This window comes from Lepus europaeus, chromosome 5 (genome assembly GCF_033115175.1).
Source record: "Lepus europaeus isolate LE1 chromosome 5, mLepTim1.pri, whole genome shotgun sequence".
Taxonomy (NCBI): Eukaryota; Metazoa; Chordata; class Mammalia; order Lagomorpha; family Leporidae; genus Lepus; species Lepus europaeus.
Window position 1 is genome coordinate 108,889,524 of NC_084831.1, and position 26,441 is coordinate 108,915,964.

The 26,441-nt window shown below is 38.5% G+C and overlaps 1 protein-coding gene across 1 annotated transcript in view; it reads left to right on the forward strand.

The window, feature by feature from the left end:
- The window catches only part of SYCP1 (synaptonemal complex protein 1), a 108,508-nt gene extending 82,439 nt beyond the window's left edge, over positions 1 to 26,069 (forward strand). Inside the window, 4 exon segments of the mRNA XM_062193499.1 lie at positions 6,685 to 6,858; positions 17,450 to 17,593; positions 25,585 to 25,671; positions 25,932 to 26,069. Of these exon segments, the coding sequence (XP_062049483.1) occupies positions 6,685 to 6,858; positions 17,450 to 17,593; positions 25,585 to 25,671; positions 25,932 to 26,069 (543 nt within the window).
- The last annotated feature ends 372 nt before the right edge of the window (positions 26,070 to 26,441 follow it).

Below are 26,441 nucleotides of genomic sequence, written 5' to 3' on the forward strand. Positions count from 1 at the left end.
TCATAATGAAATGAAGAGTTCAATAGATCAAATGACAAACACATTAGAGAGCCTTAAAAACAGAATGGGCGAAGCAGAAGAGAGAATATCAGACTTAGAAGACAGAGAACAGGAAAGGAAACAATCAAATCAAAGAAAAGAAGAAGAAATCAGAAATCTAAAAAATACTGTCAGGAATCTACAGGATACTCTTAAAAAACCCAACATTCGGGTTCTAGGAGTTCCTGAAGGCATGGAGAGGGAGAAAGGATTAGAAGGCATTTTCAGTGAGATACTAGCAGAAAATTTCCCAGGTTTGGAGAAGGACAGAGGCATCTTAGTACAGGAAGCTTATAGAACCCCTAATAAACATGACCAAAAGAGATCCTCACCACGACATGTTGTAATCAAACTCACCACAGTGAAACATAAAGAAAAGATCCTAAAATGTGCAAGAGAGAAACGTCAGATCACTCTCAGAGGATCTCCAATTAGACTCACAGCAGACTTCTCATCAGAAACCCTACAAGCTAGAAGGGAATGGCGAGACATAGCCCAGGTACTAAGAGAGAAAAACTGCCAGCCCAGAATACTATATCCTGCAAAGCTCTCATTTGTGAATGAAGGTGAAATTAAGACTTTTCATAGCAAACAGAAACTGAAAGAATTTGTTGCCACTCATCCTGCCCTGCAAAAGATGCTTAAAGATGTGTTACACACAGAAACACAGAAACATGGTCACCAATATGAAAGAAGGTAAAGGAAGGAAACCTCACAGCAAAAGATCACAGGAAGCTCAATTTCTCTTTGACATAGAATTAAACTCTGATGCTCTGTTAAAGCAATGTGTTAAAGTAATCTATTATGTTCTCTTGATATCTGTTAAATTCTAATTGTTCAAAAACAGCTGAACTTTTATTAAGAGCTATGGGTTATTTAAATATGTGCTTTTTTCAAAAATTTGAATAATCACCTTGTAACAATGATCAAATTTGGTCTATGTTATGTCATGATTTTAAGAAATCTTATTTCAACCAGATATTTTGGATTTTGAGCCTTCTTGGCATTCTTGACAGGCATTCAAAAAATCAAAGTTTCAAACAATCTGGTCACTAAAATTTCCAGTAAATCCTGGACTTTGGTTTTTCCAGTTTGGGCCCAACTGAAAAAATCGAAGGACCTATGTCTCTCATCTTATAGAGACACCAACTAATCAGTCTATTTGGAGTATATTAGAAGTACTGTCAAGATGTGATGTGGTACCAGACTTTAAGTTTCTATAATGGAAAATGCTATTAATACAAATGTTTGAGAATTAAAAAGTCTAATGATCTTGTGTTACTAGACATGATAGTTATCTTAATGAGAAAGCCCCAGAGGCTTAAAGGGTTAAATACTTGTAAAATCCTACAGGTGCTTTCAAAAATACTGTGAAGTAAACAAGTGTCTCTTGTTGGTTGATGAGTTTATAATTTTAAACATGGCGACTTAAAGTCTTTTGTCATCCACAGTTATATATGATCTGCTGCTCATAAAACTAAAGCGTTGTTGGTTCTGTGTTTAGCTGTCCTCCTATAGGTTCCTATGGACTTTTTCCAGCCACTTTTATTGTATTCAGTACTTTGGGATGGCTCTGTAAACAGATGAAGCCAATAATGTATTAACAGTACCAACTGAGAGAAAGTATGGTTAACTGAGGTTACTAAGAAGAAAAAGCAATTCAAATCAATTGGCAATCTACAAAAAGAGTTAAAGATTTTAAAAGCTATTATTAAAATTGCTATATTGGTCTATTATGCTATATTATATGTGTGTACATATTGTATGTCCACATGGGGAAATTTTATTAAGAGTTTTATTTTAAATGGCTTATAGATAAGATTGTCCACAAATTTAAGCTGCTAAAATCAATCAAAGATACATTTTAATTTGTGGGACCTGAATCTGTGTATCATATGTTTTAGACTTGTTGGTAGAAAGAAACTAAAAACATTTTAGATGGTTGTGCTTAAGTTTACTGGCTAAACAAACTACACCATGTTAGATATTTAAGAGGTGTTTTCAAATACATGATTCTTAAAATTTATAGAAGGCATTGGACCTTCTGGTAAATGTTTTCTTAAGTTGTCATCTAATGGTTGAAACGGTTTGCTAAGTATTCATGTAATATTGCTATTGTCAGCAAGCGATCTAGGACTTGCTCCCTCATTTCTCTATTCTAAGCCCAACTTGTTCTTTCATTTCTCTATTCTCTTCAAGGTAGGAAACTAATTCTATTATGAAGGAATCTGTAGGATGCACAATTTAATCTTTAGACCTTATAAAAGAGATGGCTAACATTTTTCTGCAATAGCATAGCCAAAATAAGAACTTAAATAATAATCTCATAGCTAGATTCACTTCGCCATCAGCGAAGTATACAGTAAGTAGAAAAAACCTCCTTTTCAGACCAAAGGGAAAGAAAGTTTTAAAGTGAGAATATAATTTTCCTCATGGGCATTGTCTACCTTAGAAAAACTACTACAGAACATGCCTGTGACTATAGACTTGTAGTTCAGGCCACCGAAGATTAGAGATGGGACACGGGCACTCCCTTGACTTGCATCCTCTGGTCTGCTTTAACACAAACCAGGAGGAAAAGAAAGCTCGGCATCAGAAGCAATGGGTGGTAGGCCTATTAATGGCTGATCTGTACAGTGATCTGCCCTCAAGGAGACCCAACAGGCCAGTCCACTGCAGTGGCTTTCAATGTGGTAAGCCTGGGCTTCAGCAGAAGTCAGCTTGTGAAGAGCCCTGGCAGCTCTGCCAAGAGTTGGATCACTGGAAATGGACCTGGCCCTGGAGTCGAAGGATGCCCAGGTCAGAGCCACAGATCTTATTGGCTCTAAGCTGAAAAGCCCTTCACTCAGCCCAACTTCCAAAGTGACCACTGCAGCTGAGGGTATGGTCAAGTAGGGTCAGCAACATTGCAGGCAGAACTGTAAATTTCTTGTTAGAGATGCCCCCTGCCTTTACCTGGCCAGCTCTCCTCCCAGGCCAGCCAAGTAATGAAAGTCAACAGAGTGCCTTCCCCTAGGAGGTTCACACCTCCCTTAGGATATACCCCATGTGAAGAGATAGATAGGTCTGGGCCTCTGAATTTACAAGGCCTAAAGCCCACCAGATTATTATCAAGCCCCTTCTGTCAGGTTCTATTTGCCTCTAAATCAGAAAACTTCATTGTAGCTTAGACAGCACCTTTCTTAGCTCCTCTAATAATGACTCTATCCTTTGTTCTAGGCCCTGTCTAGTGCACTTGGGCCTCATTTCTTTGTAATCATAACCTCTACTCTACCACCAATGGCTCTACTCCCAACCTGTGTGTACTGATGGTCCTCTTCCCCACTTAATGCTGTATAATTGTTCAAACCTGGTAAATGCCACTCTTAGGATCATTGGTTACTATCCTCACTCTGTCTTTTATGACCTTGTCTAAATATGATCAGAGTCGGCAAACTTGGAAGGCTTCCATAGCCTTGGCAACTCATGACGACAGCCTAGGATGGTTACTGGCGCCATAAACTAGAGTGTCAATTTGTTGGGTCAACAACAGGAGCCACTGTGCACTTGCTCCTCATGTGGGATCTCTGTCCTTAATGTGCTGTCCATTGTGATTTAATGCTATAACTAGTACTCAAACAGTATGTTTCACTTTGTGTTTCTATGTGGGTGCAAACTGTTGAAATCTTTATACTAAATTGATCTTCTGTATATAAAGAGAATTGAAAATGAATCTTGATGCAAATGGAAGGGGAGAGGGAGCGGGAGAGGGGAGGGTTGCGGGTGGGAGGGAAGTTATGGGGGGGGGGAGCCATTGTAATCCATAAGCTGTACACTGGAAATTTATATTCATTAAATAAAAGTTAAAAAAAAAAAAAGAAAAAAAAAAAAAAAAAAAAAGAAAATGTCAATTCCCTGATATGGCCACAAGGTGGTATAGTGACATCAAATTGTCATTCTCAGGATTATTGGGGGGAAATATCTGTGAATGAAAGCAGCTACTTTGGTGATTCCCAGGGTGTCTGTCTTTTGATGAATCCAAAGCATAGAAGAAATTTGCTTTCATCAAAATCACATACTCAGTGATGATGAAGAAATATGCAGTAAGAAGGATACAGAAGTGCTACTCTGAAAAAAATGCTGCTGAAATTCACTACTGCTGACAAAAGGATTTTGAAGTGACTAGGAACTGAGCAAGAAAGTTGTGAATCACATAATTTAATTCTCTGATTTTATAGGTGGATAAATTTAAGTTTAGAGATATTTGGATGTTTACTTATAATCACATGGCAAGATAGCAAAAGACCCAGGAGAAAAATGGATATTACTTGGCTCATGTTTTTAATGTAGTTCAGTTTTTTAATATAGTTCATGCAGTTGTCTTTTTTTTAAGATTTATTTATTTGAAAGGAAGAGTGGCAGGGAAAGAGTGAGGGAAGAAGGGAGGGAGTGGGGAGAGAAGGAGGAGAGACAGAAGAGAGAGAGAGAGAGAGAGAGAGAGAGAGAGAAATATCAAGATCTTCCATATGTTGGTTCATGCCCCAAATTCCTGCAACTGCCAGGGCTGGACCAGGCTGAAGCCAAGAGCCAGGAACTCCATCCTGGTCTCCGACATTGGTGGCAGGGGTCAAGTACTTGAGCCACCATCTGCTCCTTTCCCAAGCACATTCATGTGAAGCTGGATGGGAAGCTAAGCAGCCAGGATTCTGATGTGATATGTGCTGCGATGCTGGTCCCCATGTAGTTGCCTTTTAAACTTATACTGTATAGCCACTTAATTTAAAAACTCACTGGAAGGTCAACCATCGGTCACAGGGCCTCTCCTATACTTTAAAAAAATTTTGTCCACAGAGTGGACAGTGAGAGAGAGAGAGAGAGAGAAAGATCTTCCTCATCTGTTGGTTCACCCCCCAATGGCTGCTGTGGCCGGCGCACCGTGCTGATCCAAAGCCAGGAGCCAGGTGCTTCTCCTGGTCTCCCATGTGGGTGCAGGGCCCAAGCACTTGGGCCATCCTCCACTGCACTCCCGGGCCACAGCAGAGAGCTGGACTGGAAGAGGAGCAACTGGGACAGAATCTGGCACCCCAACCGGGACTAGAACCCTGTGTGCCGGCGCCGCAGGTGGAGGATTAGCCTATTGAGCTGCAGTGCTAGCCTCTCCTATACTTTTTAATAAGTCCTAGAGAAACTTACTAAAGCCCTGGAGAACCTTTGAAGTTTTGTCCTTGTAGGTCCCCACCTTTTTTTGGGGGTAAGTTTTAATTATTTATTTGAAAGTCAGAGTTAGGGGGGTGGATAAACAGGGAGATAGAGATCTTCCAACTGTGGATTCACTCCCCAGATGGCCACAATGGCCAAGGCTGAGCTAGGCTGAAACCAGGAGCTTCCTTCAGGTCTCCCTCAAGGGTTACAGGAGCCCAAACATTTCAGCCATCTTCAGCTGCTTTTCCCAGACCATTAGTCAGGAGCTGGATTGGAAATGAAGCAGCTGGGACATGAACTGGTGCCTATATGGGATACTGGCGTTGCAGGCAGTAGCTTTACTTACTATGCCACAACTCTGGCCCCTGTAGTCCCCCTTTTTAAATGCTCCATTCAGGGGAAAGTGCTGTGGCTTAGCAGGTAAAACTGCCAGCTGCAGTGCTGGTTTCCCCATATGGGTGCCAGTTATAGTCCCTGCTGCTCCACTTCCAATCAAGCTCTGTGTTTTGGGCTGGGGAAGCAGTAGAAGATGGTCCATGTTTGGAGTGAATGACAGAATAAGGAGTTTTTTTTTTTTTTTTGAGGATATCCAGGGCTTTATTTTGTAATGCAGAGGCCATACCGTGGCCCCAACACCAGATCCCACCCTGCACTTCTTAAATGTTAGAATAAGGAGTTTTTTGTTTTTGCCTTCGTTTTTTTTTTTTTTTAGTAAATATAAATTTCCAAAGTACAGTTTATGGATTACAATTGCTTCCCCGCCCCCATAATCTCCCTCCCACTTGCACCCCTCCCATCTCCCACTCCGTCTCCTATTCCATTCACATCAAGATTCATTTTCAATTATCTTTATATACAGAAGATCAATTTAGTATATATTAAGTAAAGATTTCATCAGTTTGCACCCACACAGAAACACAAAGTGTAAAATACTGTTTGAGTACTAGTTATAACATTACTTCACATTGGACAACATATTAAGGACAGAGATCCTACATGAGAAGTAAGTACACAGTGACTCCTGTTGTTGACTTAACAATTTGGCACTCTTGTTTATGGCGTCAGTAATCTCCCTAGGCTCTTGTCATGAGTTGCCAAGGCTATGGAAGCCTTTTGAGTTCACTGACTTCGATCTTAGAATAAGGAGTTTTGATGCTGATCTTTTTTTTTTTTTTAAATAATCCTGTACTTTTAATCAAATAGAGACTTGAGATTACCTTGTTTTTATATAAGCTCAGTGAAGACTGGAAGAGTCAGATACCATTTTCATCTTAAGAAAGCAAGTACTGTGACAAAGAGGATTAGTATAATGTATTTGAACTTACTTAATAATGAATTTGGGAGTAAAGCTTAGTCTAGTTTATTGTGGTGTTAATTCTACCAGTTACACTTTAATGAAAGAAATAAATGTTTAATAAAATGATGTTTAATGATAGTTTTATTCACTTTTGTTGTTCAATGCAGAGAACACAAACATTGGAAACACCTGAAACTAAGTATTGGAAAGTTGATTGTAAAGCAACTCCTCCACAAAATAAATCTCGAAATTTCACATCAACAGATCATGGCAAATCCAAAGATAAAAGGGACTGTTTGTGGACATCTGCCAAAAATGCTTTATCTACACCATTGCCAAAGGTTGGTTGTTAAATTTTCAAGATAGTAGTAGTATTTTTATAAAAAACTTTTATTTAATAAATGTAAATTTTGAAAGTACAACTTTTGTATTATAGCGGTTCTTCCCTTCATAACCACCCTCCCACCGCAAACCATCCCATCTCCTACTCACTCTACCATCCCATTCTTCGTTAAGATTCATTTTTAATTATCTTTATATACAGAAGATCAACTCTATACTAAGTAAAGATTTCAACAGTTTTCACCCATACAGACACACAAAGTATAAAGTACTATTTGAATACTAGTTTTACCGTTAATTCGCGTAGTACAACACATTAAGGACAGAGATCCTACATGGGGAGTAAGTGCACAGTGACTCCCGTTGTTGACTTAACAATTTGGCACTCTTGTTTATGGCGTCAGTAATCACCCAAGGCTCTTGTCATGAGTTGCCAAGGCTATGGAAGCCTCTTGAGTTCACAATCTCCAGCATTATTTAGACAAGGCCATAATCAAAGTGGAAGTTCTCCCTTCAGAGAAAGTTATCTCTTTCTTTGATGTTCTTTCTGCTGGGATCTGACTCACAGAGATCTTTCATTTAGGTTATTTTTTGCCACAGTGTCTTGGCTTTCCATGCCTGAGAAACTTTCATGGGCTTTTTAGCCAGATCCAAATGCCTTAAGGGCTGATTCTGAGGCCAGAGTGCTGTTTAAGGCATTTGCCATGCTATGAGTCTGCTGTGTATCCTGATTCCCATGTTGGGTCATTCTCTCCTTTTTAATTCTATCAATTATTGTTAGCAGGCACTTTATGTGATTCCTTTGACAATCCTATCTTTATGATCAGTTATGAACTTAAACTGATCACTTTGACCAGTAAGATGGCATTGGTACCTGCCAACTTAATGGGATTTGGAGTCCCATGGCAAGTTCTTAGCTTTACCCTTAGGGGTAAGTCTGAGGGAGCCATGTGCCAAACTGTACATCTCCTCCCTCTCTTATTCCCACTTTCATTTTTAACAGAGATAAATTTTTCAATTGGATTTAAATACACAAGAATAATTATTAGTATTTTTTAATGAACAAAGAAGATTCTAGTACCTATAATGTATTGTCTGGTATCACATATACATATATAAAACTAGTTTCTTGAAAGCTTCAATATTTTGGTGATATCATCATAAAATGGTTTCTTTTTTTTTCTGCCACTGTCCACAGCTTAATGACATGTTGGGCAGATTCCATAATATGCTGGTCATTTACCAATGCAGAAAAGTCCCTGATGTGGGAAATCTGTTTCTGACTTGACATTTTACAGTATCAACCCAGTTACCTCTCTTTGCTATTTACCCCATATCATCTTGCTACTGGAATCCTTTTATAATCAGTCCTCATGGAGTAGGTACCACTACTAAGGTGGTTCAGTTCTAGCTATTTCATGTTCATTTAATCCACACGAAACTCATACAGCCTTTCCATGCTAAGTAGTAATGAAGAAGGATCTATTTCTAACCGCTTTCTCTTCTCTGACAATCATCTCTCTCTAATTTCCTTTTTTTTGTTCAGCTAGACACAAAGACTTGTAAATTTGCTGCCTGGGTTCATATCCAACTAGGGAATGAGATGCCAGTGTTTATAAGGTACCCCTAGTCTTTATAAGGATACTCTTGAATTCTTGCCTCATTGGTGAGTTGAAGGGAAAAATATCTCAACCTTGCTTTCCTCTCTAAACTGCAATTTCAGGACCTTATCTCTCAGTTACCTTAAAATAACTGAGAAGGAGAGAGGTGTTTGTTGTTAACAGGGTCTGTTCTACCATTGTTTAAGCCCCAGAGAAGGATCTTGCCTAAATCTTAGGTCACTCTCTTTAGAAGAGGGTTACTAGTGATTTTACTCTTGCTATGTTCAGTTGAAAATTCCTGAGCCAAAGGAAGAGTCTCACTCATGTCTTTTTTTTTTTTAACTGTTATTTAGTAAATATAAATTTCCAAAGCACAGCTTATGGATTACAATGGCTCCCCACCCCCCCACTTAACTTCCCTCCCAACCGCAACCCTCCCATCTCCCACTCCCTCTCCCATTCCATTCACATCAAGATTCATTTTCAATTATCTTTATATACAGAAGATCAATTTAGTATATATTAAGTAAAGATTTCAACAGTTTGTACCCACACAGAACATAAAGTGTAAAATACTGTTTGAGTACTAGTTATAGCATTAATTCACATTGAACAACACATTAAGAACAGAGATCCTACATGAGGAGTAAGTACACAGTGACTCCTGTTGTTGACTTAACAATTTGGCACTCTTGTTTATGGCGTCAGTAATCTCCCTAGGCTCTTGTCATGAGTTGCCAAGGCTATGGAGGCCTTTTGAGTTCACCAACTTCGATCTTATTTAGACAAGGTCATAGTCAAAGTGGAATTTCACTCTTCCCTTCAGAGAAAGTTACCTCTTTCTTTGATGTTCTTTCTGCTGGGATCTGACTCACAGAGATCTTTCATTTAGGTTATTTTTTGCCACAGTGTTTTGGCTTTCCATGCCTGAAATACTCTCATGGGCTTTTTAGCCAGATCCAAATGCCTTAAGGGCTGATTCTGAGGCCAGAGTGCTGTTTAGGATATCTGCCATTCTATGAGTCTGCTGTGTATCCCGCTTCCATGTTGGATCATTCTCTCCCTTTTTTATTCTATCAGTTAGTATTAGCAGACAGTAGTCTTGTTTATTTGATCCCTTTGACTCTTAGACCCATCATTATGATCAGTTGTGAACTGAAACTGATCACTTTGACTAGTGAGATGGCATTGGTACATGCCACCTTGATGGGATTGGTTTGGAATCCCCTGGCACATTTCTAACTCCACCATTTGGGGCGAGTCAGCTTGAGCATGTGCCAAACTGTACATCTCCTCCCTCTCTTATTCCCACTCTTATATTTAACAGGGATCACTTTTCGATTAAATTTAAACACCTAAGAATAATTGTGCTTTAATTACAGAGTTCAGCCAATAATATTAAGTAGAACAAAAAAAATACTAAAAGGGATAAAGTATTAACTTGATATATATCTTATTTACTTTATGTAAATTATGAAAGACTATATAGCTTAGAGAGGCTTTTATATAAAATGTGTTGTATTTGTTACCATATTGTTCCAAAATATGAAATGACTTATTAAAGACCGGCCTGTCTTAAAAATTTTTTATTGGACCGGTGCCGCGGCTCACTAGGCTAATCCTCCGCCTGCGGCGCTGGCACACCGGGTTCTAGTCCCGGTCGGGGCGCCGGATTCTGTCCCGGTTGCCCCTCTTCCAGGCCAGCTCTCTGCTGTGGCCCGGGAAGGCAGTGGAGGATGGCCCAAGTGCTTGGGCCCTGCACCCCATGGGAGACCAGGAGAAGCACCTGGCTCCTGCCATCGGATAAGCGCGGTGCGTGGGCCGCAGCGCGCCTACCGCGGCGGCCATTGGAGGGTGAACCAACGGCAAAAGGAAGACCTTTCTCTCTGTCTCTCTCTCACTGTCCGCTCTGCCTGTCAAATATAAAAAAAAAAATTTATTGAAATATTCATAAGAGAAATACATAGATATTAAATATTCAACTTGGATTTCCATAAAGCAAACTTAATCTGATAACCAGCAACCAGGTTAAAAGATAGAATCTTACTACCTCAAATGAACTTCTTATTCTCTCTTCTAGTCATTTGTCTCCACTCCAAAGCCAATTACTGTCTAAGCTTATAGTATTAGATGTACTTGTTTCTTCATTTTCTATAAATGGAGTCCTACAGCTTGTGTTCTTTTTTTGTCTAGACTTCTTTGATTTGATATAATCTTTGTGGAGCTCATCCATATTGTTGCTTGAAGTTGTACACTGTTTTTATTTTGTGTAGTATTCAATCATGTTATTGTATTACAGTTCACTGTTCAGTTGTATTGTTTACCACATTTGGGTGATTTCCAGATTGAGTTTTTATGAATAGTGTTATAGCAGACATTTAAAGAAGAACTAACTCCAATTCTTCTCAAGATATTCAAAACAACTAAAATGGAGAAAATCCTCCCAAACTCCTTCTATCAAGCCAGCATCACCTAATTCCTAAATCAGAAAAAGATAACAACAGAGAAAGAGAACCATAGACCAATTTCCCTGATGAACATAGATGCAAAAATCCTAGCCAATCAAATGCAACAACACATCAGAAAGATCATTCACCTGGACCAAGTGGCATTTATCCCTGGTATGCAAGGATAATTCAACATTTGCACATCAATCAGTGTGATACATCACATTAACAAACTGAAGGGGCCGGTGCTGTGGCGCAGCAGGTTAAAGCCCTGGCCTGAAGCGCCAGCATCCCATATGGGCGCTGGTTCATGTCCCGGCTGCTCCTCTTCCAATCCAGTTCTCTGCTATGGCCTGGGAAAGCAGTAGAAGATGGCCCAAGTCCTTGAGCCCCTTGCACCCACGTGGGAGACCTGAAAGAAACTGCTGGCTCCTGGCTTCAGATCAGTGGAGCTCCAGCTGTTGCAGCCATCTGGGGAGTGAACCATCAGATGGAAGACCTCTCTCTCTGTCTACCTCTCCCTGTAACTCTTTCAAATTAATAAAATAAATCTTTAAGAAAAAACTGAAGAACAAAAACCATGTTTATCTCAATAGATGCAGTGAAAGCATTTGATAAAATACAACATCCTTTCACGATGAAAACCTTTAGCAAATTGGGTATAGAAAGTACATTTCTTCAGCACAACCAAGACAATTTATGACAAACCCATGGGCAGCATCTTATTGAATGGGAAAAAGCTGGAAGCAGTTCCACTAAGATCCAGAACCAGACAAGGATGCCCACTATCATCATTACTATTCAAACAGTCTTGGAATTTTAACCAGAGCCATTGGGCAAGAAAAAGAAATCAAAGGGATACAAATTAGGAAGGAGGAAGTCAAACTATCCCTATTTGCAGATGACATGATTCTATATATAGGGGAGCCAAGAGACTCCACTAAGAGGCTATTGGAACTCATAAAAGAGTTTGGTAAAGTGGCAGGATATAAAATTAACACACAAGATTCAATTGCCTTTGTATATACTGAACAGTGCCATAGCTGAGAACTAAGATCAATCACATTCACAATAGCTACAAAAGCAATTAAATACCTTGTAATAAATTTAACCAAGGACATCAAAAATCTCTACGATGAAAATTATAAAACATTAAAGAAAGAAATAGAAGAATACATAAAAAATGGAAAAATCTTTTATGTTAATGGATTAGAAAAATCAATATGATCAAAATGTCCATACTACTAAAAGCAATTTACAGATTCACTGCTATCCCTAACAAAATACTGACATTCTCAGATCTAGAAGAAAAATGATGCTAAAGTTTTTATGGAAACACAGAAGACCCCAAATAGCTAAAGTCATTTAATATAACAAAAACAAAGCCGAGGTATCACAATACCAGATTTTAAGACATACTGCAGGGGCCAGCACTATGGCATAGCGGGTAAAGCCACTGCCTGCAGTGCCGGCATCCCATATGAGTTCCAGTTCGAGTCCCGGCTGCTCCACTTCTAATCCAGCTCTCTGTTATGGCCTAGGAAGGCAAGGAAGATAGCCCAGGTCCTTGGGCCCCTGCACCCGCATGGGAGACCTGGAGGAATCTCCATGATCTTGGCTTCTGACTTTGGATCGGCACAGCTCCGGCCATTGCGGCCAACTGGGAAGTGAACCAGCAGATGGAAGACCTCTCTCTCTCTCTGCCTCTCCTTCTCTCTCTGTAACTCTTTCAACTAAATAAATAAATCTTTAAAAAAAAAGAAAGAAAGAAAAGACATACTATAGGGCAGTTATAATCAAAACAGCCTAGTACTGGCAAAAAAAAAAAAAAAGATAAATCAATGGTACAGAATAGAAACTCCAGAAATCAATATATGCATCTACAACCAACTCGTCTTTGTAAGGAGCTAAAATCAATCCCTCTTCAACAAATGGTGTTGGGAAAACTGATCTCCACATGCAGAATTGTGAAGCAAAACCCCTACCTTCCACCAGTTTGTTGTTTTCTGTATGTTTATGCCTTTTTTGGTTTTTTAAGATTTATTTATTTATTTGAAATTCAGAGTTACACACAGAGAGGAGAGGCAGAGAGAGAGAGAGAGAAAGAGAGAGAGGTCTTCCATCTGATGGTTCACTCCCCAGATGGCCGCAACGGCCAGAGCTGTGCTGTTCCAAAGCCAGGAGCCAGGAGCATCTTCTGGGTCTCCCATGAGGGTGCAGGGACCCAAGGACTTGGGCCATCTTCTACTGCTTTCCCAGGCCATAGCAGAGAGCTGGATTGGAAGAGGAGCAGCTGGGACTAGAACCAGCGCCCATATGGGATGCTGGCGCTTCAGGCCAGGGTGTTAACCTGCTGTGCCACAGCACCGGCCCCTTCAGTTTGTCAATATGATATATCACACTGATTGATGTGCAAATGTTGAATTATCCTTGCATACCAGGGATAAATCCCACTTGGTCCAGGTGAATGATCTGTGCTGCGTCACAGCGCCGGCCCCTCACCTGAATTTTTAAAAAAGATTTATTTTTATTTATTTGAATGAGTTACACAGAGAGGTAGACACACAGAGAAAAAGAGGTCTTCCATCTGCTGGTTCACTCCCCAAATGGCTGCAATGCCCGGAGCTGAGCTGACCCAAAGCCAGGAGCCAGGAGCTTCTTCCAGGTCTCCCATGTGGGTGCAGGGGCCCAAGCACTTGGACCATCCTCTGTTGCTTTCCCAGGCACATTAGCAGGGAGCTGGATTGGAGGCAGAGCAGCTGGGACTCGAACCAGCACCCATATGGGATGCCAACACTACAAGTCGGGGCTTTAACCCACAGGGCCACAGTGCCAGCCCTTCATTTGAATTTTTTTCTGGCATCCTTTTTCAGACTGGAGGAATTCTGTTAGTATTTCTTATACAGAAAGTCTATGAGTGATAAATTCTCTCAATTTTGTTTATCCAGGGATGTCTTAATTTCTCTTTCATTTTTGAAGGGTAGTTTTGCTGACTATAAAATTTTTTTGTATCAGTTCCTTAGCACTTTAAATATTTGAGCCTATGATCTTCTGGACTTCATGACTTCTGATTAGAAATTATCTGTTAATATTATTAAGTATCCCTAGTTTATACAGTGAGTTGCTTCTCCCTTGCCACTTTCAAAACAGTTTTGACAGTTTGATTATGATGTATCTAGGTGTTGTTCTCTTAGAGTTTATCCTACTTGGAGTTTGTTGAATTTTTGGATGTTAATGATAATTTCCTCAAAATTTGGTAGTTGCAGCTATTAGTTTTTCAAATATTCCCTCTGTACTTTCTTTATTCTCATCATAAAATTCCTATTATGTGAATGTTGGTGTGCTTGATGGTTTCTCATATGTCCTGAAGACTCTTAATTTCCTTTGCTATTTTTTTTCTGTAATTGAATTGAGTTCTGTAATTATATCTTTAAGTTAATAGATTCTTTCTTTTGCTTGCTCAAATATGTTGTTGAGTCCCTTTAGTGAATTCTTCATTTTCAATTACTTTGTTTTTCAAATATCAAATTTCAATTTTTAAATAGTTTATATCTTTATTGATATCCCATTTGATGAGTCATTGTTTTCACACTTTTCTTTAGTTGTTTGAATATAGTTTTCTTTAGCTCTTTGAACATATTTAAAATAGTGACTTAATTGTTGTCTATTAAATACAATGTTTAGTCTTCTTCAGAAGCAGTTCCTATTAGTTGCCTTTTTCTTCTGTATGTGCCATACTTTCTTCTTATCTTCTTCCTGTTCTTGTTCTTTCTCCTCCTCCTTCTCTTTTTTCTTCTCCCCCTCTCTTCCTCCCTCCTCCTCCCTTTTTTGCATTCCTCATTTTTTTTGGTTGTTACTGTTGAAAATAAAGTGATATCACTGGAAATCAGATTGTCCCCTGCTTTGGTTCATTACTGTTTCTGCTTATCTTAGTTGTTATTGTGTGTTTAGTGATTTTTCTAGGCTAATTTTGTTTATAGTCTTTGCCGTGAGTGCTACTGAACTCTCTACTTGATTAGCTTTGTATTCACCTAATGTTTGAACAGAGATTTCCTTAAATGTCTGGAATCAATATATCTTTCAGGTCTTCAAAGTACTCCATGTGTATATAAAGGCATGCCTTCAACAGTCAGCCAGGCAGTTGACAACTCTGCCATAACTTTCCATTTCTGCTTTTGCAATCCCTCAAGAACATCCAGTGTCAAGAGTTAGGCTCTTCTCAGGTCTTTCCTGAGCTTGTGTAGAGCCCTACATGCGTAGGCAGTCATCCGTATTTCTAGGCATATGTCAAAAGTTTTGCATGTATCATTTCCTAACCTTCCTTTTAAGATTTTTGGTTGTTCTTTTGTTTATGTTTACTGTTAGTTTCTGTTTTAGATCGCTGCCAAATTAAAATATTTTACATGTAATTGTTTTTGACAAATGTTGCCACCCCCACCCTGCTCTGCTCCCCACGCACCACGGGTAAGTCTTTTTTGCATTGAGTGAGCTCTCAGGTTGAATATAGTCAGCCTTGTGAGTTGAATTTTTCAGGAAACCCCAATACAGATCAAATAATGACAGTTATTCATGAATAAAGCTTTGAAAAAATTCCAGTTCTGTTCTGTTCTTCTGTTGGCTGCCAGACTACACTAGGAATGTGGGCTGTTATTTTTTAAAAAATATTTATTTATTTATTTGAAAGAGTTATATGGAGAGAAGGAGAAGCAGAGAGAGAGAGAGGTCTTCCATCTGCTGGTTCACTCCCCAATTGGCCGTGACGGCTGAAGCTGCACCGATCTGAAGCCAGGAGCCAAGAGCTTCCTCTGAGCTTCCTCTGTAGCTTTCAAGAGCTACACCCATGTGGGTGTAGGGGCCCAAGGACTTGGGCCATAATCTACTGCTTTCCCAAGCCATAGCAGAGAGCTGAATCAAGAATGGAGCAGCCGGGACTTGAACTGGCACCCATATGGGATGCTGGCACTTGCAGGCTGTGGCTTTACCCACTATGCACAGCGCTAGCCCCAGGCTGTTATTTTTTAAGGATAATGTAAAGCTAGAGAACAGAGGATGGGACTAGGAAAAGTTAAGATACCACAAATCTTGCTATTCTTACAGAGATTCAGTGAAAATATTTTTGAAGTAAGTACCTTCCATGTTGCTACAACTGTTTTGTTAATTCCAGAGTTCTGGAAAAAAAAAAACTGATTCCAACCATTTTTGCCAGTATTTTGCTTTTATGAAAAGGTAACATTTTAGGCCGGTACCGCAGCTCACTAGGCTAATCCTCCGCCTGCGGCACCGGCACACCGGGTTCTAGTCCCAGTCGGGGCGCCGGATTCTGTCCCGGTTGCCCCTCTTCCAGGCCAGCTCTCTGCTGTGGCCCGGGAGTGCAGTGGAGGATGGCCCAAGTGCTTGGGCCCTGCACCCCATGGCAGACCAGGAGAAGCACCTGGCTCCTGGCTTCGGATCAGTGTGATGCACCGGCTGCACTGCGCTGGCCATGGCGGCCACTGGAGGATGAACCAATGGCAAAAAGGAAGACCTTTCTCTCTGACTCTCTCTCTCACTATCCACTCTGCCTGTCAAAAAAAGAAAGAAAGAAAAAAAAAAAAGAAAAGGTAACATTTTAGAGCTCTTTATTCTGTCATTTTTGCTGATGTTACTGGCCTTACTTTTTAAGATTCCTTTTTTTAAAAAAAATTTATTTATTTATTTGAAAGTCAGTCAGAGAGAGAGGGAGGGAGGGAGGAAGGGAGAGAGAGGGAGAGAGAGAGAGAGAGAGAGAGAGAGAGAGAGAGAGAGAGAGAGAGAGAGAGAGAGAGAAATCGTCCATCCATTGGTTCATTCCCCAAATGGCCACAATGGCTGGAGCTGGGCTGGTCCAAAACTAGGAACCAGGAGCTTCTTCAGGATCTCCTTCATGGATGCAGTAACCCAAGGACTTGGGCCGTCTTCTGCTTCTTTCCCAGGTACAGTAAGAGGGAGCTGGATTGGAAGTGAAGCAGCTGGGACTTGAACTGGCACCCATATGGGATGCCAGCACTGCAGGCAGCAGCTTTATCCACTATACCACAGCACAGGCCCCTATAGATGCTTTTTTAAATTATAGAAATTACATGATAATATAAAATACTAAGTCATGATAACTGTAGTTATTTACTACCCCCAAAAGCAGATCTGTTTTCACAAAGAACAATAAAGAATTTTCTGGAGAAAGCAAAGCTCATTTAGTTTTCAGTCTTTGATCATGGTTGGAAAAATTCAAGTCACTGTTAAGATTGTTGGTGCTGAAGCTAGATCTCTCTTTCTCTTTATTATTCAGTGTGTTGAAAACAAGGACAAAGATAGTCTAGTCTTGTAAATTTTTTGAAGAAATTGAAATAATCTCTAATATCAAAAACATCTGAATTAAATGCTTATCCAAGATTTCTTCCTCATATACTTGCCAATAATGACAATCTATGATTGCTAATAAGACTCAAATTTCCTTGAAATGGTTTATTGAATTCTTTATTAATAATGTTTTATTTAATAATGTATTCTTTTTTATTTTTGGATAGGTATATACAGTGAGGACACCAACAAAACTTAGAATACAGGAAAGAGAAAACAGGAATATACCTGCTGAAGAAAATACTAAAAAGAGAAAAGCAGTCTTTGAATTTGATGTTAATTCAGACAGTTCGGAAACTACTGATCTTTTGGTAAAGATGTTACAAATCATGAATATTTATTATTTGTTTATATTATCTACTATTTGTCTATATTGTTTCTTAGTGTATATGTATAGTATATAGATAGGACATAACATTGCAATACTAAAATATAGTAAAGCTCTACTATAATACAGAGCCTTTTGCTTTTGTAGCATTTCATAGAAATTAGGGTTAAATAATTTCCCTTAAAATTTCAGAAAACAGCATTGCCAAAGCAATCTATATGTCATAATTAACATTTTTAAAGACTTATTTATTTGAAAGAGTTACACGGAGAGAGAACGAGAGGCAAAGAGAGAGAGAGAGAGAGGTCTTCATCTGCTGGTTCGCTCCCCAAATGGCCGCAATGGCTGGAGCTGTGCTGATCCAAAGCCAGGAGCCAGGAGCTTCTTCTGGGTCTTCCCACATGGGTGCAGGGGCCCAAGGACTTGGGCCACCTTCTACTGCTTTCCCAGGCCATAGCAGAGAGCTGGCTCAGAGTGGAGCAGCTGGGATTTGAACCGGAGCCCATATGGGATGCCAGCACTGAAAGTGTCGGCTTTTCCTGTTATGCCACAGCTCTGGCACCGACATTGGAGATGATGAATCATTATCTTGTTTTCCAGCAAACAAGGGAGTTTTTACCAGATTTTAAAAAAAAGATTTATTTGAAAGGCATAGTTATACACACGTACACACACACACACAGACACTAGTTAAAGTCCTGCCTGTGCCACTTTTTTTTTTTTTTGACAGGCAGAGTTAGACAGTGAGAGAGAGAGAGACAGAGAGAAAGGTCTTCCTTTTTCTGTTGGTTCACCCCCCCAAAATGGCCGCTACGGGCAACGCGCTGTGCAGATCCGAAGCCAGGAACCAGGTGCTTCTTCCTGGTCTCCCATGTGGGTGCAGGGCCCAAGGATCTGGGCCATTCTCCACTGCACTCCCGGGCCACAGCAGAGAGCTGGACTGAAAGAGGAGCAACCAGGAAAGAATCCGGTGCCCCAACCGAGACTAGAACCCGGTGTGCCAGCGCTGCAGGTGGAGGATTAGCCTAATGAGCCGCGGTGCCGGCCCCTGGCTGTACCACTTCTGATCCAACTCCCTGCCACTGCAGCTGGGAAAACAGCAAGAACTTCCCAGGTGCTTGAACACCTGCACCAGTGTGGGAGACCCAGAGAAAACTCCTGACTCCAGGCTTTGGTCTGATCCACCCCAGCCATTGCAACCATTTGGAGAGTGAACCAATGGATAGAAGACCTCTCTCTTTGTCTCTCTCTCCATGTAGGTCCTCTGTGTCCCTCTAATTTGCACGGAGTTTGTAATTTGCATGGAGTTTTCTCTGCTGTTTTTTCCCCAACTCTTCCCTGAGACTACACTCTCTCCACTTCTTTTAAACTATCTTCTAGACTAGAGCGATAAGCTCCCTCCCTACTCTGCCATCTTAATCCCTCCCAATAAGTGCCAATAGCATGTTCCAGTAGTTATTTTCCTCTAGCATTTTGTATCACTTAATTATTTACTCTGTTCACACATTTCAGTATATTCTAAAGGCATAATAATGTTTTTTTAGATTAACTAATATTCATTTAATTTAGAGGATAAACCTTACCACACTAAATGGAGCAATGTACAAAAAATTCTTAATGATGAAATTCTAGTTAAAGGCATATGCTTAATTATTTTCACTTATAAGATCTTTAAAATTTTCTGTTACTTTGAGACCCTCTTTTGTTAGCTTTCTGGAATAATAAGCAGTTGAAGTGTAAAAACTGTAATTGTTGAAATTAGAATTTCTTGGTTGTTTAGATAATGATTAACATCTTAACAAAACTTTGAACCAAGTACTATTATAAATACTTTACATAAATTCAGTTATTTATAACTAGTCTATACAGTATAAGTAGAGATAATGTTGCTTCCAATTTACAGATAAGAAACTGAGCCACACAAGATAACATAGCTAGTTAAATCATGGAGCCCACATTTGAAGACAATCTGGCTCCATAGCCTGTGTCATTTTACATAATAATTGCTAATTCAGATTGCAGATCAGATATATTAAAGTAGAATGAGAGTTAATAGAAAGAACATAAACTTTGGAATTAAACATTCCAAGGTTATAATTCCTGCTGTTTTTCTCATATCATGAATTTAGGCCAATTTCTTGGTTGATCAGAATTTTTTGAAATGATTTCATCCTAATTTTTAAAAGAACGTTACCCTTTGTAGCACAATAAGCATAGTGGATTCATATATTGAAAGAGCTAAAAGAAGAAAAGTGCAACTGAGAATTCTTAAAAGATTTATTTTTATTTATTTGAAAGGCAGTATGAGAGACATAGATGGAGAGACACAGAAAAAGATCTACCATCTGCTGGTTCACTCCCCAAATGGATGTAATGGCCAGGGTTGGGCCAGGTAAAGCCAGGAGCCTGGCACCCCAACCAGGTCTCTTCATGTGGGTGGCAGGGGCTCAGATACTTGGGCCACCTTCTGCAGTTTTCCCAGGCGAAGTAGTAGGGAGCTGTATTGGAAGTAGAGCAGCTGGGACTCAAAGCCACCCTCTGATATGGGATGCTGGCTTTGCAGGTGGTGGCTTAACATATTGGGCCACAGTATCAGCCCCTTAATGAGAATTCTGTATCAAGGAAAACTGTCTTTCAAAAATGAGGTAGAATTTGAAATATTATTAGATAAATAAAAGCTGGTAGAGTATATAATACCACTAGGTCTGCTCTTCAGGAAATGCTAAAAGGGAGTCCTTTTGATTGAAAGGATATTAGTAACTCAAAGCTGTTTGAATAATTATCTCTGATAAAAATAAATACATGGCAGTTAATAAAAGCTGATATTATAATTTTAATTTGTAACATTTTTATTTTCTACATGATTTTAGAGATATGCATAAAAATTTGGGCACACAATGTATAAAGACATACTTTGTGAAATAAATAATGGAAAGGAAGGATGGAGCCATGTAGAAATAGAGGCTTTGTAGACTATTGAGCTTCAGTTGGTATAAATTCAAATCTGACTATCCTAACATTAGGATGTTAAATATAATCTCCATGATAACCACAGTGAAATTATATAATACACACAAAATGAAATCAGAATGGAATCAGAATGTTTAAGTACAAAAGTCATCTAAGTACAAAAGGAGGCAGTATGAAGTAGTTGGGAAATGGAGGCATACTGAAAACAAATAGCAAAATGGCAGAATTAAGTCCCTTCTTATCAATAATTATTTTAAATGTAAATGGATTATACTCTGCAAACAAAACTCCTAGGTTGACAGTATAGACTTAAAGAACATGATCCAGGGTGCTAGTGCTTAGGATGCCAGCTAAGACTCTTGCTTCTCAAATCAGAGTGCCTGGGTTCAAGTCTTGGAAATGCCCTTGTTTTCAACTTCTTGCCAGTATACAACCTGGGAGGAAGCAGATGATGACTAAAATAGTTGGCTCCCTGCCACTCATGTGGGAAACCCGGATTGAGTTTCTGACTCCCGGCTTCAGCCTGGCCCAACCACACCCATTATAGGCACTTGGAGAATGAACCAGTGGATGGGACCGCTAAATCTGCTTGCCAGTCTGCTCGCCTGTCTTTCTGGATGCCTCTCTTCCTCTCAAATAAATATATATTTAAGAAAACATGAGATCTACATGCTGTCAACCAGACACTACAAATTCAACTGCACAAATTGAAAGTGTAAGGATGGAAAGGGATAATCCAAAACTTCATAGAATTGAGGGGAGAAATAGACAGTTCTACAATAATTGTTGTATATTTCAGTTCTCCACTTTGAATAATGATTAGAACATACAGACAAATGATAGTAAGGAAAACAGAGGACATGCACCACACAGTAAGACAAGTAGGTCTGTCAGACATATATAGAACACTACCAAACGACATTCTACATTGAAAATTTCCCAGGGTACAGTATGTATTAAGCCACAAAACAAATCTCAATAGACTTAAAAAGATATCACACAAAGTATTTTTTCAGGCCAAAAAGAGATGAAGTTAGAAATCAAAGGCAGAAGAAAAACTGGAGTATTCACAAATTTGTGGGAATGAAAAAATATACTCTTAACCAACCAATGAATCAAAAACAAATCACAAGGAAAATTAGAAAATACTTAGAAATGAATAGGAAAACAAGCTTATGGAATACAGTAAAAGTGCTCTGATGGAAGTTTATAGTTATAAATGCCTACATTAGAAAAAAAAGATCTCAAATCAATAACCTAACTTTACATCTTAATGAATTAGAAAAAGTAGAGCAAAGTAAACAAAAAACTAGCAGAAATACAAAACTAGGCAAGAAACACATATTGAATATCTCTTACCTGAAATGCTTGGGACCAGAAGTTCAGATTTTGAAGTTTTTCAGATTTTTGGAATAGTTGGATAGACTTTACAGGTAAGCATCCCAAATCTAAAAATCTGAAATCCTAAATGTTCCAAAACTCAATTTTTTAGTATCTTATGGGTGCTCAAAATGTTTTGGATCTTGGAGCACTTTGAATTTCAGAATTTCAGATTAGGTATGTACAATCTGTAATAAAAGTTAAAGCAGACATAAGCAACTTAGAGGATAGAAAGCAACAGAGAAAAGGCAATGAAACTGAAAGTTGGTTCTTTGAGAAAATCAACAAAATATGGAAATCTTTATCTAAACTCATGGGATGGGATGTGGAGGGGGAGAGAAAACAAATAAATCATAAATGAAAGTAGGCCGTTACTACCAACCTTATGGAGACAAGAGAACTCTATGGAAAATTGTATGCCAACAAGTTAGATAAACTACAAGAAATGAACAAATTTCTTGAAACTCACAAATTTCCTAAATTGATTCAAGAAATAGAAAACCTCAATGGACCTGCAATAGGAGTTTTATAGTCAAAAAACCTTTCAACAAAGAAAATTCCTGGGTCAGTTGACTTAATCAGTGAATTCCGTGATGCATTTAAAGAATTACTGCCAGTCCTTCTTAAACTGTTCCAAAAAATTGAAGGGGGAATAGTTACCCACATGTTCTGTGAAGTCTGTATTAACCTGATACCAAAGTCAGAAAAAAAGACATCACATGGAAATAAAATTGTGAATATCCCTCATGCGATGCCTAAATTTAAAAAGATACCAAAATTACTTAGTGCTAAAAAATTGAATCCAATAACATATCAAAGGGATTATTTACCATAATTTAGTGAGATTAATCCCAGGATTGTCTGAGTGGTTCACCATGCTAAAAATTATTTAATGCAATAAATCACAGTATAATGAAGGCAAGAAAGCCACACAATAATCTCAACATAGAAAAGGCTTTTGATGAAATCCAGCACCCTTTGATGATAGAAAAACCCAGAAAGTTAGAATGATAATTCCTAACATTGTACTCAATGGTGAAAGACAGCTTTATCCTTAAGAGTTACGATGAAACAGGATGCCCTTCTCTGTTGCTATGCAATACAGTACTGGAAATTCTAACTAGAACTATTAGATAACAAAAAGAAACAGAAAGCATATAAATGCAAAGAAAGGAGTAAAATAACTGTTTCCACACATGAAATGATTGTATAGAAAACTGCTCAGATCCTACTTTCTTGTAGACTCCACTTTCTTATAACTCTACTAGAGCTAATAAATGATTTCAGAAAAAATTGCAGAGAACAAGATCAATGCATAAGTTATGTTTCTATACACTAGCAATGAACAGTACAAAAGAATTTAGAAAGCAATTTTTTATAATAACATCTAAAAGATTTAAATACTTCGAACAAATCTATAACTAAGGAAGGAAAAGACTTGTATCCTAAAAATTATAAAACACTGGAGAAAGAATGAAAGATGGCCTAAATCAATAGGAAGACATGTTCATGGATAGGAAAACTTAATATTTATTTTTAAGATTTATTTATTTGAAAGGCCAACTGACAGAGAGAGGGAAAGACAGACATCTACTGATTCACTCCCCAAATGGCCACAATGGCTAGGGCTAAGCCAGGCCCAAAACCAGGTGCTGGGAGCTTCTTCCAGATCTTCCATGTTGGTAGTGGGGGCCCAAGTACTTTGGTCACCCTTGACTGCCTTTTCAGGCACATTAACAGGAAACTGGATCTCAAGTGGAGCAGCTGGGACATGAACTGGCGCCCATATGGGATGCCAGTGTTGCAGGTGGCATCTTTTACCTGCTATGCCATAAGCCACCATGCCAGCCCCTAAATTACTTTTCTAAGCTGGTCAGCGGGTGCATACTGGTTGTATGCATATCTGTAAAGACAGAAATGCTTTATTTATTGAACTTTGTGGAAAATCTGTTTGAATATTCTATCCATGAAGCCTCTGACGTTTTGTTAAGGGTAGCTTTAATACAATGAAAAAGGTTATGTGACTGCTTATCTGAGTAAATTGTATAGCACATTCATTAAGAAAACAGATTCTGGAGCCAGAATTCTGGAGCTCCACCTCTTATAAACTGTATAATCAGGGGAAAATTACTGGATTCCCCTTAAGATGGGGATAATAGTATACCTACTTCATAAAATTGATGTGAGGATTAAAACTAATTAAAATATTGCCCAGAAATAGTAATAAATATGTTAACTATTATTTAGGGGAACTATAATTTCATAAATAAATAATTGACATGCTTTTTTATTTTGACAAAGTACATATAAAATTTACCATCTTAGCCATTTTAACTGCATAGTTCAGTATTATTAAATACATTCATACTGCTATGTAATTATCATCACCAGTTAACCTCCATAAAACTCTTTTCATCTGACAAAACAGAAATATTATAGCCATTAGATAATAATTCACCATTCTGTCTCCCCTATAATCCCTGGCAACCACCATTCTACTTTCTATAATTGCTCTAAGTATCCCATATAAGTAGGATCATATATTTTTTTGTGTGATTGGCTTTTTTCACTGTGTCTTTAAGGTTCACCCAAGTTGTAGTACATATCAGATTTTCCTTCCTTTTTAAGGCTAAATAATACTCCATTATTTATATAATACAACATTGTTTATCCATTCATCTGTTGGTAGGCTCTTTTTTTTAAAAAAAGATTTATTTATTTATTTGGGAGGCAGAGTTACAGAGGGAAGGAGAGACAGGGAGAGAGAACTCTTTCATCCTCTGGCTCACTCTCTAAATGGCCACAACGGCCTGAGCTGGGCTGATTCAAAGCCAGGAGCTTCTTCTGGATCTCCCATGCAGGTACAGGGCCCTAAGCACTTGGGCCATCTTCTACTGCTTTCCCAAGCCATCAACAGGGAGCTTGTTTGAAAATGGAGCAGTTGGGACCTGACCTGGTGCCCAAATAGGATGCTGCCACTGCAGGCGGAGGCTTAACCTAACTATGCCACAGTGCTGGCCCCTGTTGGTGGACTCTTGGTTCCTTCCACATTTTAGCTAATGTGAATAATGCTTCTGTGAACATGGATGTTCAACGAACTCTTCAATACCCTGCTTTCAATAATTTTGGGTGTATCACCTCTTGGCCTTTTGGCCAAGACCAAGTGCAATTATTTTGGGTGTATACCTAGAAGTGGAATTGCTGGATCATAGACAATATAAATCTATAGGATTATGAATACTTATTATAATGTTTAATGAGTTTGAGTAAGCAGGATGAAGGGGAAGGAAAGAAAGTGGTAGTGTAATAACACTCTGAAATAGAAATCAGTAGAAAAATGCTATGCATACGCATCTTGTATTTTACATATAATAGAATAAAAATCTAGATCCTGCTTGATTTGAGGCTTAACATACTTAAGGATTTAGATTGAGCTTATATTTTGTTGTTGTTTTCTTTCTTTCTTCTCTTTTTTCTTTCTCTTTTCTCTCCCTTTCCTTCTTCATCCCTTCTACCTATTCTCTTCTTTCTCCTTATTCTACATTTTGTCATTTCATGTGATATAACATTTTAGAGATATTAGTGTCATAGCCCAACATTATACTTTTGTATTTTTCTTTTAAGAGCATGGTTTCAGAGGAAGAGGCATCAAAAAAACTGCACAAGAAAACTAATTCATCAGCTCGTTTTTATACCAGAACACCAAAAAAGGTAGCTTTTGAATTTCATTTCAGAAAACAAATTTTGAAAGCTTGACTGTCTTTTCAAATAAATTTATTTCTTGCAAGTTTACCAAACCCTCTTATGAGTTCCAATAGTCTCTTAGTGGAATCTTTTGGTTCCATTATATATAGAATCATCATCTGCAAACAGGGTTAAATGACTTTCTCCTTTCCAATTTGAAAAAAGCAAAAATAAAAACAAGTTATATTATGAAGTTATATTATGATTTTATTTTCTTTTGTATTCAGACCCCTTCATATCCAACAAACCCTGGATCTACACTGAAGTTTGGAGCTATGAGAAAAATACAAGAGGACCGTTGGGCTATGCTTGCTAAAACAGATAGGCGAAGAAAACTAAAAGAAGCAGAAAAGCTGTTTGTTTAATTTCAGAAAATCATTGTATTAAGGTACCCAATAACTTCAAAGTTAGAATTAATTTTTATTATTTTCCTATGAGCTAAACTTAATATTGTCATTGAGACTTTAAAATATTTGAGTAAATATTTTTCTTTGAATTTTTGCCCAAGTATTAAATATCTAGATAGTACCTGAAAATTTATAATTATGTTTTGATATTTAGATGATTGCATTTTGTTGTTACCTTTTTTGTACCCATGAAAATTGTTTTCAAATTCTTAAAGTTAGCCTTTGAATGCTAGAAATGTTTTATTGAGATTTCTTCTTTATTCTTTCCCATTAAAACGTTTTAGATGCAAATAAATGTTTCTTATTTGTTCCGTAAGTTCAGTTGAAAAG